The 15558-nt window shown below is 45.1% G+C and overlaps 1 protein-coding gene across 1 annotated transcript in view; it reads right to left on the reverse strand.

The window, feature by feature from the left end:
- Positions 1-1229: 1229 nt before the first annotated feature.
- LOC100135991 (calcium channel, voltage-dependent, L type, alpha 1D subunit, a) overlaps positions 1230-15558 on the reverse strand; it is a gene marked incomplete at its 5' end in the record, with an annotated part of 126826 nt that continues 112497 nt past the window's right edge. The window contains 8 exon segments of the mRNA NM_001124328.1: positions 1230-2396; positions 7941-8106; positions 9504-9658; positions 9890-9996; positions 10302-10468; positions 11797-11925; positions 14023-14435; positions 15045-15161. Coding sequence (NP_001117800.1) covers positions 2091-2396; positions 7941-8106; positions 9504-9658; positions 9890-9996; positions 10302-10468; positions 11797-11925; positions 14023-14435; positions 15045-15161 — 1560 coding nt within the window.

Below are 15558 nucleotides of genomic sequence, written 5' to 3' on the forward strand. Positions count from 1 at the left end.
GGTTGGTTGAGAGGAAGGCTGATATGTTTTCCCCAGACGATGCTGGACCACCACGAGGTATAGTGTATGCAGAGAGAAGCCAGAGAGGCTGAGAGAGTGAGGGGGTTAGTATTGCTTAGCCTCTCTCCAGCTAAAACACTTCAGGCCAAATATGACACAACAACACAACAGAAGAGGACAACAATGGTGGAGACCGTGGACCTACCTACACCATGATGATGATACCTAGCCTGGTCCCAGATCTGTTTGTGCTTTTGCCTACTCCATTGTCATGTTTTGCTTGACAATTCCGTAAGGAGTTGGCGAGAGAGCAGAACCAGACTGGCACCCAGGCTAGATGCAGCGTCATCACGTGAGCTCATCTGCCCTGTCAACATCCCCGATGAATACGTGCCTCACCAATCAACCACCGTGCATCCCGTCTGTCCTGGCTCACACCGGCTCAGTCTGTCACAAGTCTCGCACACAACAACATAAAGGCCAAGTGATTAGGAAGATTTAGTTTGAAAGGATCAGTGGAATTAACTTACATTAATCGTGATCAACAAGTTGTATATTGAGGAAAAATCCCAATAAAAGCATTGAGAACGACAGGGAGATTTCTGTTCATCTCACGTCTATCATATTGTTTTCTTTCAGCAGCAGAAGGCATTTCAGTTGGGACAGATGAAACTAATAAAGTTGTAGAATTCATTTCAAAATGGGCAAATGAAGCAGCATTGTCAATGCACTAGGCATCTGACCTTTCTGTGCTGTGCACCTCCTCTGCACAACATATGCAAACACGGAAGTTTAGTATCACATCTTTATAAAGGTAGAACAGCCTCCTTGAGGCTTAGCTAATATCAAGTCCTACAAAGATGCTCTTAATAAGGGATACTTTACTTTGTGGTACTGGTGTTGGTGTGGTTTGAGTAACACATATACAGTGTTCTTATGCTCATAAAACAAGTAAAAAAACAAAGACATTTGCATATCTTGTGCAGCTGTGTTGTTACACGAAAAACAAAACGATTTTAAAAAGCTGTTCACAGACATGTCAAGGATGCATATGAGCAACAACAAAGAAAAGGCAAATAAATGTCAGGATATTGTACCTAATAAAATAATAACACCAGCGATCTTCTTTCCTGGTAGCATAATAGGATTCATTAGGGTGTGTATTGCTGATCTTCTTTTGAAATGGTACACAATTACAAAATATAGAACATCTCTTTACAAAGTTTTTCTTTTTGTTTATATAATACAATTCATTTACAGTATATCTACTATGAAATATTCATCGTCAGGCTATTGTCAAATTAAAAACAACCTGCCTGCTAGTGCATTTATTCCATGCTGTAGTCGTCTCAGAAGTGTATATCTCCAGTTGGATGATGCTATAAATGTGACTGATAACTCCTGCATACGTAAACTGGTTATTCTCTAAGAATCTGTTCGTTGTGACCCATCTACAGCCATCTTTTAATTATTTATGTCAATGATTCCGGGATCAAAGTTATACTAAAACATCTAAGGGGGGTTAGGTGGGGAGAGATATGCCTTTCTATGCTTGCATTGAAAACTTGCATGATATGCCAAAATCTTAATAAAGTGACAGAGGGAATGACATCTTACATCTGATTGTCATCACCCTTAACGACCTGCCTACGGTACCTTACGCCTCTGCCAATAGGTCCATCTCCTCCACTGACACGCCATGTCCTCGTCTGCAATTGGCTCGTTGATGAACCTATGAGTGTCACCTCCAGATGGTGACCTATGACAGATGCTCATGGCCTCCTAAGTGCCAGTAGTGTCTGTCTGGGAGGGTGGGACTAACATGGTTCCCTGGCACCAGGATTGGCTTCTGGTCCTGTGATTGACAGAAGTGATGTGAATTCCCTGGCTGGCAGAGGGTGAGTGAGAGAATAAGTGTGTCTCTCTCTCCTCATAGGTGCCTTTCTCTTCCATGTAAAAGGCACTTCTTTTGGTCGTAAGCCAATAGATGCATTTCTCATTTAGTTTTCCACTGATGGTACTGTAGTCTATATGAAGTAGAGTACATACAGCTAGTAGTTAGTTTCTAGTAGTTTATTCTCCAGCCGATGCTATAAAGTGGTGATGCAGATCATCTCGTCTGCCAGGTCCTCCTCGTACGGTAATCTAAGCTCCACCTCCGGCTCCTCGTCACTGTAACTGGCCGTGGCGTCCTGGAGGTCGTAGTCCCGCTCGCTCATGACGGGGTACACGTTGACCCCATTAACCGCCGGCGCCACACCGCCATTCAGCAAGTGGCTGGCCGCGCTCTCCATCTCGTCAATGGTCATCTCGCACGCGTCTGCTATCTCGTGCTTGGTGGCAGCCACGAACTTTGGATCCTTGGCGTATCTCCCGAGCCCCTCTGATATCAAAACCTGCATGGCAACAGGAGAAAATGACCACATTGTGTAAACGTGGGTCATTTAAATTACTGTTAGTCACCAAAGTTTGGATATCTGAGTCTGAGTGTTTAAACCATCAACACCTGTGGCAACTCCTGTAGCATGCACACCACCCACCGCTCCCGAGTATTTTACTCGATAATGTCAAATCGCTGGATAATAAAATGGATGAACTCAAGGCAAGAGTTGCTTTTCAGAGAGACACCAGGGATTGTAACATACTCTGCTTCCATGAAACATGGCTCTCTCGAGATATACTGTCTGGCTCTGTAAAGACAGTTGGGTTCTCAGTACATCGCGCCGACAGGAACAAACATCTCTCCGGGAAGCAGAAGGGTGGAGGTATATGTTTATGATTAACGACTTATGGTGTAACTGTGATAACAGACAGGAACTCAAGTCCTTCTGTTCACCCGACCTAGAATATCGCACAATCAAATGCAGACCGTACTCGTGTTCTCCCGAGAGAATTTTCATCAATTATAGCCACAGCAGTCTATATCCCCCCAAGCGGATACCACGCCGGCCCTCAAAGAACTTCACTGGACTTTATGCAAACTGGAAACCACATATCCCAAGGCTGCATTTATTGGAGCTGGGGATTTAACAAAGCAAATTTGAGGAAAAGGATTGTGAATTTCTATCACATCATTCCCCCACGCGGTGAAGGTAGGAACAACACCTCCTCTTCGCTAATACTCAACACTGGGGCCCCACAAGGGTGCGTGCTCAGCCCCCTCCTGTACTCCCTGTTCAACCATGACTGCGTGGTCAAGCACGCCTCTAACTCAATCATTAAGTTTGCAGACAACACAATAGTAGTAAGCTTGATTACCAACAACGATGAGACTGGATGTGGGGGATGTGAGGGGAGGATGTGGAGGATGTGAGGGCTCTGGGAGTGTGGTGCCAGGAAAATAACCTCTCACTCAACGTCAACAAAACTAAGGAGATGATGGTGGACTTCAGGAAACAGCAGAGGGAACACCCCGCAATCCACATCGATGGGACTGCAGTGGTGAAGCGCCTCTTCAACCTCAGGAGGCTAAAGAAATTTGTCTTATCACCTCACAAACTTTTACAGATGCACAATTGAGAGCATCCTGTCGGACTGTATCGCCGCCTGGTATGGCAACTGCACCACCCACAATCGCAAATCTCTCCAGAGGGTGGTGCGGTTTGCCCAACGCATTACTGGGGGCAAACTTCCCGACCTCCTGGACACCTACAGCATCCAATGCCAAAAAGGAAGGCCAAAAAGATCATCAAGGATATCAACCACCCTAACCACTGCCCGTTAACCCTGCTAACATCCAGAAGGCGAGGTCAGTACAGGTGCATCAAAGCTGGGACCGAGATACTAAACAGCCATCTCTAAACAGCCATCTCTAGCACATCAGATTTGGCTACCAACAGACATAGATTAGGAATCACTGGCCACTTTTAGAAATGGATCACTAGCCACTTTAATAATGTTTCTGTATCTAGCATTACTCATCTCATATGTACGGTGGGGAGAACAAGTATTTGATACACTGCCGATTTTGCAGGTTTTCTTACTTACAAAGCATGTAGAGGTCTGTCATTTTTATCATAGGTACACTTCAACTGTGAGAGACGGAATCTAAAACAAAAATCCAGAAAATCACATTGTATGATTTTTAAGTAATTCATTTGCATTTTATTGCATGACATAAGTATTTGATCACCTACCAACCAGTAAGAATTCCGGCTCTCACAGATCTGTTAGTTTTTCTTTAAGAATCCCTCCTGTTCTCCACTCATTACCTGTATTAACTGCACCTGTTTGAACTTGTTACCTGTATAAAAGACACCTGTTCACACACTCAATCTAACAGACTCCAACCTCTCCACAATGGCCAAGACCAGAGAACACAAGGCTGGGATGGGCTACAGGACAATAGGCAAGCAGCTTGGTGAGAAGGCAACAACTGTTGGCGCAATTATTAGAAAATAATCAATCACCCTCGGTCTGGGGCTCCATGCAAGATCTCACCTTGTGGGGCATTAATGATCATGAGGAAGGTGAGGGATCAGCCCAGAACTACACGGCAGGACTTGGTCAATGATCTGAAGAGTGCTGGGACTACAGTCTCAAAGAAAACCCTTAGTAACACACTGGGCCGTCATGGATTAAAATCCTGCAGCGCACGCAAGGTCCCCCTGCTCAAGCCAGCGCATGTCCAGGCCGGTCTGAAGTTTGCAAATGAACATCTGGATGATCCAGAGGAGGAATGGGAGAAGGTCATGTGGTCTGATGAGACTCGCCGTGTTTGGAGGAAGAAGAAGGATGAGTACAACCCCAAGAACATCATCCCAACCGTGAAGCATGGAGGTGGAAACATCATTCTTTGGGGATGCTTTTCTGCAAAGGGGACAGGACGACTGCACATTATTGAGGGGAGGATGGATGGGGCCATGTATCGCGAAATCTTGGCCAACAACCTCCTTCCCTCAGTAAGAGCATTGAAGATGGGTCGTGGCTGGGTCTTCCAGCATGACAATGACCCGAAACACACAGCCAGGGCAACTAAGGAGTGGCTCCATAAGAAGCATCTCAATGTCCTGGAGTGGCCTAGCCAGTCTCCAGACCTGAACCCAATAGAAAATCTTTGGAGGGAGCTGAAAGTCCGTATTGCCCAGCGACAGCCCCAAAACCTGAAGGATCTGGAGAAGGTCTGTATGGAGGAGTGGGCCAAAATCCCCGCTGCAGTGTTTGCAAACCTGGTCAAGAACTACAGGAAACGTATGATCTCTGTAATTGCAAACAAAGGTTTCTGTACCAAATATTAAGTTCTGCTTTTCTGATGTATCAAATACTTATGTCATGCAATAAAATGCTAATTAATTACTTAAAAATCATACAATGTGATTTTCTGGATGTTTGTTTTAGATTCCGTCTCTCACAGTTGAAGTGTACCTATGATAAAAATTACAGACCTCTACATGCTTTGTAAGTAAGAAAACCTGCAAAATCGGCAGTGTATCAAATACTTGTTCTCCCCACTGTATGAACTGCACTCCACACTATTCTATGGTATCTTATTCACTTTAAATTGTGTTTACATATTACATCACCGATTTCATATGTATATACTGTATTGTATTCTATACTACACCACTGACTGTTAAACAGGCATCTCCAGCATATCAGAGGCTGCTGCCTATAGACATTGATTAGGAAACACTAGCCACTTTAATAATGTCTCCGTATCTTGCATTACTCATATCATATGTGTAAACTGTACTTTAATTGTGTGTAAATATTGCATAACCCATCTCATATGTACTGTCGTGGCCATTTTTTTTAGAAGGACACAAATATTAATTTCCACAAAGTCTGCTGCTTCAGTGTCTTTAGATATTATTGTCAGATGTTACTATGGAATACTGAAGTATAATTACAAGCATTTCATAATGTTTGTCAAAGCATTTCATAATGCATGTCAAAGGCTTTTATTGACAATTACATGAAGTTGATGCAAAGAGTCAATATTTGCAGTGTTGACACTTCTTTTTCAAGACCTCTGCAATCCACCCTGGCGTGCTGTCAATTAACTTCTGGGCCAAATCCTGACTGATGGCAGCCCATTCTTGCATAATCAATGCTTGGAGTTTGTCAGAATAAGTGGGTTTTTGTTTGTCCACCCGCCTCTTGAGGATTGACCACAAGTTCTCAATGGGATTAAGGTCTGGGGAGGTTCCTGGCCATGGACCCAAAATATTGATGTTTTGTTCCCCAAGCCACTTAATTATCACTTTTGCCTTATGGCAAGGTGCTCCATCATGCTGGTAAATGCATTGTTCGTCACCAAACTGTTCCTGGATGTTGGGAGAAGTTGCTCTCGGAGGATGTGTTGGTACCATTCTTTATTCATGGCTGTGTTCTTAGGCAAAATTGTGAGTGAGCCCACTCCCTTGGCTGAGAAGCAACCCCACACACGAATGGTCTCAGGATGCTTTACTGTTGGCATGACACAGGACTGATGGTAGCACTCACCTTTTCTTCTCCGGACAAGCTTTTTTCCGGATGCCCCAAACAATCGGAAAGGGGATTCATCAGAGAAAATGACTTTACCCCCGTCCTCAGCAGTCCAATCCGTGTACCTTTTACAGAATATCAGTCTGTCCCTGATGTTTTCCCTGGAGAGAAGTGGCTTCTTTGCTGCCCTTCTTGACACCAGGCCATCCTCCAAAAGTCTTTGCCTCACTGTGCGTGTAGATGCACTCACACCTGTCTGCTGCCATTCCTGAGCAAGCTCTGAACTGGTGGTGCCCCGATCCCGCAGCTGAATCAACTTTAGGAGACGGTTCTGGCGCTTGCTGGTAACCATGGTTGACAGAGGAAGAACAATGATTCCAAGCACCACCCTCCTTTTGAAGCTTCCAGTCTGTTATTCGAACTCAATCAGCATGACAGAGTGATCTCCAGCCTTGTCCTCGTCAACACTCACACCTGTGTTAACGAGAGAATCACTGACATGATGTCATCTGGTCCTTTTGTGGCTGAAATGCAGTGGAAATGTTTTTTTTTGCGATTCAGTTCATTTGCATGGAAAAGAGGGACTTTGCAATTAATTGCAATTCATCTGATCACTCTTCATAACATTCTGGAGTATATGCAAATTGCCATCATACAAACTGAGGCAGCAGACTTTGTTAAAATTAATATTTGTGTCATTCTCAAAACTTTTGGCCACGACTGTATATACTGTACTCTATACTATGCCACTATATCTTAGTCCAATGCCGCTCTGACATATATGTGTATATATTCTTAATCCATTCCTTACTTAGATTTATGTGTATTTTGGGTATATGTTGTGAAACTGTTAGATATTACTTGTTAGATATCACTGCACTGTCGGAGCTTGAAGCACAAGCATTTCGCTACACCCGCAATAACATCTGCTAAACACGTATATGTGACAAATGAAATGTGATTTTACTTGAAGCTAGCTGGCTCGTTAGCTATAGCTACTCTGAAGCTAGCTTGTCGTACTAGAAAGCAATATAAACAAGTTGAAAAAAAGGAACTACAAAAAACGTTATCTTCTGAAGCAATTTGGTTATCCTGTCTTGATTGTAGAAGTTCTAATTTGCTATCTCACAAAATGAAGAGAGATTTAGTCAGTGAATCAGGCCGTCTCAATGGTAACCAGATACTTTTTTGCCATACATGCCAGTAAAACACCTTAATTAAGTATGCACTTAGATAAGGAAATATTTGAGGGGCTCGATGCAACGCCCTTAAACAATTCCCTTAGGTAAGGGAAAATGATTCCTTAAGCTAAACCCTTAAGGGAAACACTTAATATGTTTTATGCAAGCGGGGCCCTGCCCCCTACAAGGTGTAGAATCTACACCCAGGCGTAGCTCATAAAAGGGATTATGCCCAGGTGGATTATGCCCAGACACACTTACGACCGACTGGTGCAACTGGCCCCTAGACACCAACCCACCCACCCTCCCCTTCCCTGCCCTCCCCTGCCTCACCGCCTCCACCAGGCTGGTAGCGCTGCCTCTCTTCTGGTGGTAATGCTGTCGGTACTCTGGGGGCAGCTGGAGGTGGACGGGGGAGTAGGTCCTCTGGGAGTACTCTGGGTCGTCTGTGTACCACGAACTCTTCCTCACAGACACCTGGCTGCTGGAGGCACTCTCCCTGAAGAGAAGAAGAGATTCAGACACTCTTGGAGTGCAATGGAGGAAAGGTGAAGGATGAGAATGATTGAATGAACATAGTAACTCGATGGTTATTATCAGAGTTCTACACAACTTTCTCATGAACAAAATAATCAAAGTGAGCGTGGCACCTGCAACCATTCCAAGACGAATCGTTTTAAGATTCTGTCGCGAAGGAATGGGATGCGTGATATAGCGAACAGAAGTAGTTTCGGTGTTTGGGTTTTTCACTGGATATTTGGTCAAATCGAGAGCTTGGGACTATTAGGTTCTATCTGCATTTTTGTCAAAATGTAGTTATTGACATAGCCTTGTTCTGTTCAATGTTCTCTACTTATATGGCTATTTGCATTGACCCTCTTTTTTACACTGCTACTACTCACTGTTTATTATCTATGCATAGTCACTTCACCCCTACCTACATGTACAAATGACCTCAACTAACCTGTACCCCCGCACACTGACTCTGTACCGGTTCCCCCTGTCTATAGCCTCGTTACTGTTATTTTATTATGTCACTTTCTTTTATTACTTTAGTTTATTCTTTTAGCAAATATTTTCTAACTCACTTTTTTTGTTGGTTAGGGCTTGTCAGTAAGCATTTCAGGGTAGGTCTACTACATCTATTGTATTCGGTGCATGTGACAAATAAAATGTGATTTGATTTGATATGTAGAACTCGAAATACCCCAGTACACGCTGTTTAAGCTCAAAATAATGCAATATAAAAATGACTAACCACATTAAAACCAATGAGGGTTCGGAACTTTAAAGCCAGTTATCTCAGAATCATCTTTTTGCAGATATAACCTTATGGTCCCAATATCTCAAAATAACGTTTTTGCAGGTATTAGCATCTTTCGAATTTCGGAAAAGGGAAGGAATGTTCAGCCCGTAACTTCCAAAGAGAGAGGGTTCCGCTCCTCGTTCCGGTTCTGCTCCTCGCTTTAGCACCTCTTCATCTCTTATCTTAAAGGGATAGTTCACCCAACTGACAAAATTACATATTGGTTTCCTTTCCCTGTAAACTGTCTATGGACAAGCATTTTTGTACATGATGCATGAAAGATACTAATATCGGCCCTATTACTTGAATGGGATTTGTGCCACAAATGCTAAAACGTCAGCATGTGGAAACAGTGCCAGGAAAACTAACCCAAAGAATGAATTGCTGTCATACCTTGTCCATAGACTGCTTACAATGTTAGAAAACCAATGTGTAATTTTGTCATTTTATTTTGTTAAGTGCCAAAATAACAGATATATTAAAAATAAAAGTCCCACATTAGTCACAAAATAAGGGTCTCACATTACTAAAACCAATCTGTAGTCTTCATCAGACGAACAGACAGAACAATGAAGGAGTCTTTTATATACCTGCGTCCGGGGAGATCGACCCTGATGAGGGGCGTGTAGTAGGGCGACTGTTCCTTACTGGCCGGAGTGGCGGGGGGAGTGGCCCAGGAGCGGGTGGAGCGGGTGGGGGAGAGACGGTGGGCTCTGCTGGAGTCCAGCCCTGCTACAGCCATCACCTGTAGAGGAAGGGACGGACGGAAAGTAACAAACACACTGGTCTAGAACCCCTGGTGAAGCACTGCGTTGGTGAATCAATTCAACCAACATAGTGCACTAGTAATATGAATGTGTGTGAACTACATGGAGGTGCATTCGGTGCAGACGCAGAGCTGTCTACTGTACGTGTTACCTGGTGGTACATTCCATGCAGTTGTACAGCAGTGCACTGTGAGAAGTGTGTGTGTTACCTGGTGCTGCATTAGGTGCAGTGGTAGTGCAGTGCGTTGGTGTGGCAGCTCGTCCTGACTGCCTTGCCTTCTTAGACACTCAAAGTTGAAGGAGGGCCTCCGGTGACCTGGGTGTGTGGCGGATAGGTGGACAGGACAGGAGGATGAAACTAGTGATACTAAACTACTCATGCAGGAAACAATGACGACATGCAACTAAAGGGCATCAACACACATTCACAAACAAACACAATGTCATGAAGGTGTCTTTAAAATTATACAGTACCAAGTCAGCGGCAAGGCAGTTTAATGAAAGAGTCAAAAACTGTGCATGTGTGTGTGTGAATAACTACTAGCTTTTATCTAACCTCAGTAACAGTGTATTTGATGACAAGCATCAGAAGCATTTCTGGGTAGAGAGGAGGGGCGTTACCTTGAGGCGTGGCAGGAAGCATCCGTCTCTTAGGCGACCTCCTTCCATCTTGGTAGAGGGGCTGCTCATCGTCGTCATAGTAACTGTCGGGGTGGTGGTAGCCTCTAGGAGTCTCATACTCCGTATCACTGTTCTGGTACCTGTCCAGGTATTCTTTATAGGATCTCCTGGAAGCCAAGGATAGGGTGTTGGAGGTGAACTAGCTACTTAAAAAAAATATAGCGGGCCAGATTTAATAGGCTTCAGGTCCACATCTGGCTTGCGGGCCGCTAGTTTGAGACCCCTGCTCTAGCAGAAGAGAACAAATTGTGAGGTACACTACATGACCAAAAGTATGTAGACACCTGCTTGTCGAACATCTCATTCCAAAATCATGGGCATTAATATGGAGTTGGTCCGCCCTTTGCTGCTATAAGAGCCTCTACGCTTCTGGGAAGGCTTTCCACTAGATGTTGGATACGGGGACTTGCTTCCATTCAGCCACAAGAGCATTAGTGAGGTCGGGCACTAATGTTGGACGATTAGGCCTGGCTCACAGTCGGTGTTCTAATTCATCCCAAAGGTGTTTGATGGGGTTGAGGTCAGGGCTCTGTGCAGGCCAGTCAGGTTCTTTCTCACCAATCTCAACAAAACATTTCTGTATGGACCTCGCTTTATGCATGGGGACATTGCCATGATGAAACACGAAAGGGCCTTACCCAAACTGTTGAAAAACAGCCCCAGACCATTATTCCTCCTTCACCAGACTTTACAGTTGGCACTAAGCATTCGGGCAGGTAGCGTTCTCCTGGAATCTGCCAAACCCAGATTTGTCCGTCAGACTACCAGTTGGTAGAGCATGATTCATCACTCCAGAGAACGCGTTTCCACTGCTCCAGAGTACAATGGCGGTGGGCTTTACACCACTCCAGCTGACACATGGTGATCTTAGGCTTATTTGCGGCTGCTCGGCCATGGAAGCCCATTTCATGAAGCTCCCGATGAACAGTTCTTGTGCTGACGGTGCTTCCAGAGGCGGTTTGGAACTCGGTAGTAAGTGTTGCAATCAGGGAAAGACGACTTTTACGCGCTACGTACTTCAGCACTCGACAGTCCCGTTCTGTGAGCTTGTGTGGCCTACCACTTCGCGCTGAGCCGTTGTTGTGTCCTAGACGTTTCCACATCACAATAACTGCCATTACAGTTGACCGGAACAGCCTTAGCACGGCAGAAATTTGACGAACTGACTTGTTGGAAAGGTTGCATCCTATGGCGGTTCCACATTGAAAGTCACTGAGCTCTTCAGTACAGGTCATTCTACTGCCAATGATTGTCTATGAAGATTGCATGGCTGTGTGCTCAATTTTATACACCTGTCAGCAACGGGTGAGGCTGAAATAGCCAAATCCAATAATTTGAAGGAGTGTCCACACACTTTTGTATTTATAGTGTATAAACAATATATAAGATAAGACATGTATTTCTGTGAGGCTATACAGGTGGAGTGTTACTTTACCTGTCTCCTGACAACATGCTGTCGTCCTCGTAGAACTCCTCCCCGCTATAGTACTCTGCTGAGTACCTGTCATCGTCAAACTCCTCCTCCCGCCGGATGGTCGGGTGACGGACGTCTCCCACGTGGGACCTAGGAGGGGTGAGGAGTCAGGGTTCAGAGGTCAGAGGAGGGGTGGTGCCCAGTGGAGGCTGGTGTCACTTTCAAATCGGAGGATGGGCTCATTGTAATGGCTCGAATGGAATGAATAGAATGGTACCGGTTCCAGACATTACTATGAGCGGTCCTCCCTTCACTAGCCTCTACTGGTGGTGTTGGACTGCGAGGGGGGTCGTGGGGGAACAGGGCCATGCACTGCCATGCAGACGCAAACCTCCAGCCTCCAGGGGGCAGCGATGCAACAGAACCAACGCCCTCATCATCCACCACCGCAGCCTCATCATGACAACAGGGACATAGACAGTAAAAGCAGTAGACCAGTGGACATAGCATATAGTATCGAAGAGCATCCCTCAGTGTTCACTAACACTTATTTTGTCAAAGGAAAACTATGGTTTCCTTTACGTTCATTTGGGAAGTCTTCAATCAAATGTATCAAAACATTTCCTTATTACCCATCTCAGCCATGGTTTACTTAAAGGGATATTTGACCCAAATTACAAAATTACATTTTGGTTTCCTTACCCTGCAAGCAGTCTATGAACAAGGGAGAACAGCAATCTATGCTTTGGTTTGTCCATAGACTGCTTACAGGATAAGGAAACCAGTATAATTTTGTAATTTGGGTGAACTGACCCTTTATTGAAAGACATTTCTGAGGGTTTTTATACTGGTCGTTGTTGGCCTCTTAGGAAGTATCAGAGCTAGGGTGAGTAAGGTAAGTTTCCATACATATCCATGTGGTTTGAGCATCCGAGTTCCTCCAAGGCAAGCACTTCAGTTCAATTCTCTTTTAGCAGTGCTCTCTTCCTAGCAGACACATGCACACAGCAAGACTGGTCTAGGGCTAGGCAGTGTGCTGGCCAATCAGGCCTCTCCTTTCTCTGTCAAACATCAGAACACTGGGTCAAGAGATACTACTCCACAGACAGGTGGTGGTGCAGAGACAGGGAGAGGGATGACTGACTAGAACACTCAGCACTAACTGAGCAGGGTTGCAAAATTCCAGTACCTTCCCCAAAACTCAGAGGTTTTCCAGAAATCCCGGTTGGAATATTGCCAGAACCAGTTACAGGCATTTTGCAACCTTAGAAGGGATGCAGTCAGTCACAAACTGGCCGCAAAAAACGGAATTCAAATGAAAAGTTCCCCTTTGTCATGGTGGACACATACGGCTCTAGACATACCTAGGAAAGTAACATACAGTACCTAACATAGGTCTCATAGTAGCGCCTTCTGTCCAAGAAAGCAGAGAGATGGTTGAGAGAAAGCATTTGGTTAGGTAGAAGAAAAGGAGGAGAGAACAGAAAGGGTAGGGAGTCACATATATATCATACAGTATATGAAACATATACATGCATTCTTATATATGTATAATTGAAGAAGGAAGACAGAGGGGTGACAGATGTGTGTACCAATGTTTGGGGGGGGGGCAACATTTTCTGAAATTATAAGAATTGAAATGGACGTTGAACCCAACCCTGGGGTGCTCCAGGGAGATGTATGGACTGCTTGTGTGATGGTAGCCTGAAGAAATATAAAATGTGTGTCGTTAGCCACTTGTATGGAATGAAGAAGCTGGGATTGGTCAGTTTAAGGGAGGGTCTGAGAGGGTACGAGCTATAGGTCAGTGACAAGGAAAACGTTTGATAAGGAGAGGCTAGGTCCTGCCTTTGGCAATCTGTAATGATAGATACACAGAATGGCCTTATGGCTAATGGTAGCCGCATGCTTACCCTGCATGCTAATTTATATCCCAGGTTTGTTGTATTGTACAACAACTCTTAGTGTTGACATCATCATACACACGTAGACAGCTGTATGACTACGAGGGACTCAGAGAGTCGCTCAGGTGAATTGACAAGGAGGAACGGAAGAGTTTAGGTTAGACATTATAGTTTCTAAACTATTGTGGCATTTGAAGTGTATAGGACATGAAGCTTCAAGCCACAGACGTTTCCCCATTCTCTCTTACTATAAGTAATCAATCCCATTCAACAACACATGACTCGTCAGCCATTTCATTTCACGGCCAGAGAGAGAGATGGCTGATGGTCAGTGTGTGGTCACCTTTGTCCTTCGGGCGTGCCACGAGGAGGTGGCTTGTCGTAGTCGGGGTAGTAGGGGCCGCCACGGTGTCCAGGGTAACCGTTGGCGGGGGGCGGAGCGTGCTCGTAGTAGCGGTGGTGGTGCCCTCCTCCGTTGGGCAGACTGGACACGTTGGCATTGTTCAAGTTGATGTTGGTGGACTTGGGCGACTTGCCGTAGGAGGAGTTGTGGTGGTGGTGGCGATGGTGGTGGTTAGGGTGGGACATGGCATTGGCCCGGCAGAGACGCCCCACCGGCTGCTCCATGTGGGCGTAGTGCGGAGGCGGCTGTACTTGCAGGGGCCGCTGGGTGGCGTTGGTTTGGTGACTCGATGAGCGCCGGTGGTGGTCCCCGTTCACGTGGTTGACGTGGTTACCGAACAGGCCGCCGTTGCGCTGTGGAAGAAGACTCAAGGTCAAACGGTCAGAGACTACTTTCTGTTCAACACGGAGGATGAATATGCAACGCTACTTATGTGCAAACTGGGTTGAATTGTTGTGATTGTTGATTTGCTTTCCTTTCAGAAATCATTGTATGGGCAGAAAATAAGTTCAGAAGCTGGTTCAATGGTTCATGGTATATGTGAGCAAAATGGAGGCAATATAATTGCTTTTTTTTCATATCAACTGAAAAAAGAAAAACAGAAGAACACCAAATGGCTTACTTCCTCTGAGATTAACATAGTACATTGTCCTTTTCCTACACCTACAGGTCTGATCTATGCAACGATGTCCAGTCCACCTTTGTGACTGAGTTTAGAGCATTGCGATTTTGGCCTGTAGATGCAAGGCGCTGCGCTATACAAATAAAATGTCATATTACAGACTGTGTATGTCTATGTCTGCTGTGTACAGTGTATACCTCCAATAGGGACATTGATGTGGGGCATTATAGACTACCATTACCCTAATATTCCATTTACCCAACCAATCCATTCCAGCAAGACAAAATAAATATATGTGCCATACATTTACCCCCTCAGGCAGATGAATTGAACAAGTTACCCTATAAATCTCCTCGTCCTCCTCTGGAATAAAGTCTACTAGCTCGTCATCTTGCAGGTCACATGATATCGCTCGTCGAATTTCAGGCCCGATATCATGTAGCGTGCGAAGGCCAGCCTGTAACCATGACAATAGAGGGAGGGGCTAAGGGCTGGTAGGGGGGGTTCTCTTTCAGGCAAAGAGGCTCTTCACACACACACACACACACACACACACACACACACACACACACACACACACACACACACACACACACACAAACATGATCAAAAACACACACGCAGACACACACAGACGCACACACAGCTGCCCTTTGCTGGCTCTCACGCAAAACCTGAAGTTTACAGACGCCCATATAGGACGGTGCTAGACAGACTGTGAGAGATGAGAACATTTATAAGAGACAAACAAAATGTGCTCCCCTTAATGTGCCCTGCCCTTCGTGTGTCTCCTATCACATGACATTATTCTGACTGTGTGATACAGCTCTCCCTCACCAAAGGGTGCTCGCTTG

The sequence above is a fragment of the Oncorhynchus mykiss genome, chromosome 7, assembly GCF_057628025.1.
Source record: "Oncorhynchus mykiss isolate SJ-2025 chromosome 7, ASM5762802v1, whole genome shotgun sequence".
Lineage (NCBI taxonomy): Eukaryota > Metazoa > Chordata > Actinopteri > Salmoniformes > Salmonidae > Oncorhynchus > Oncorhynchus mykiss.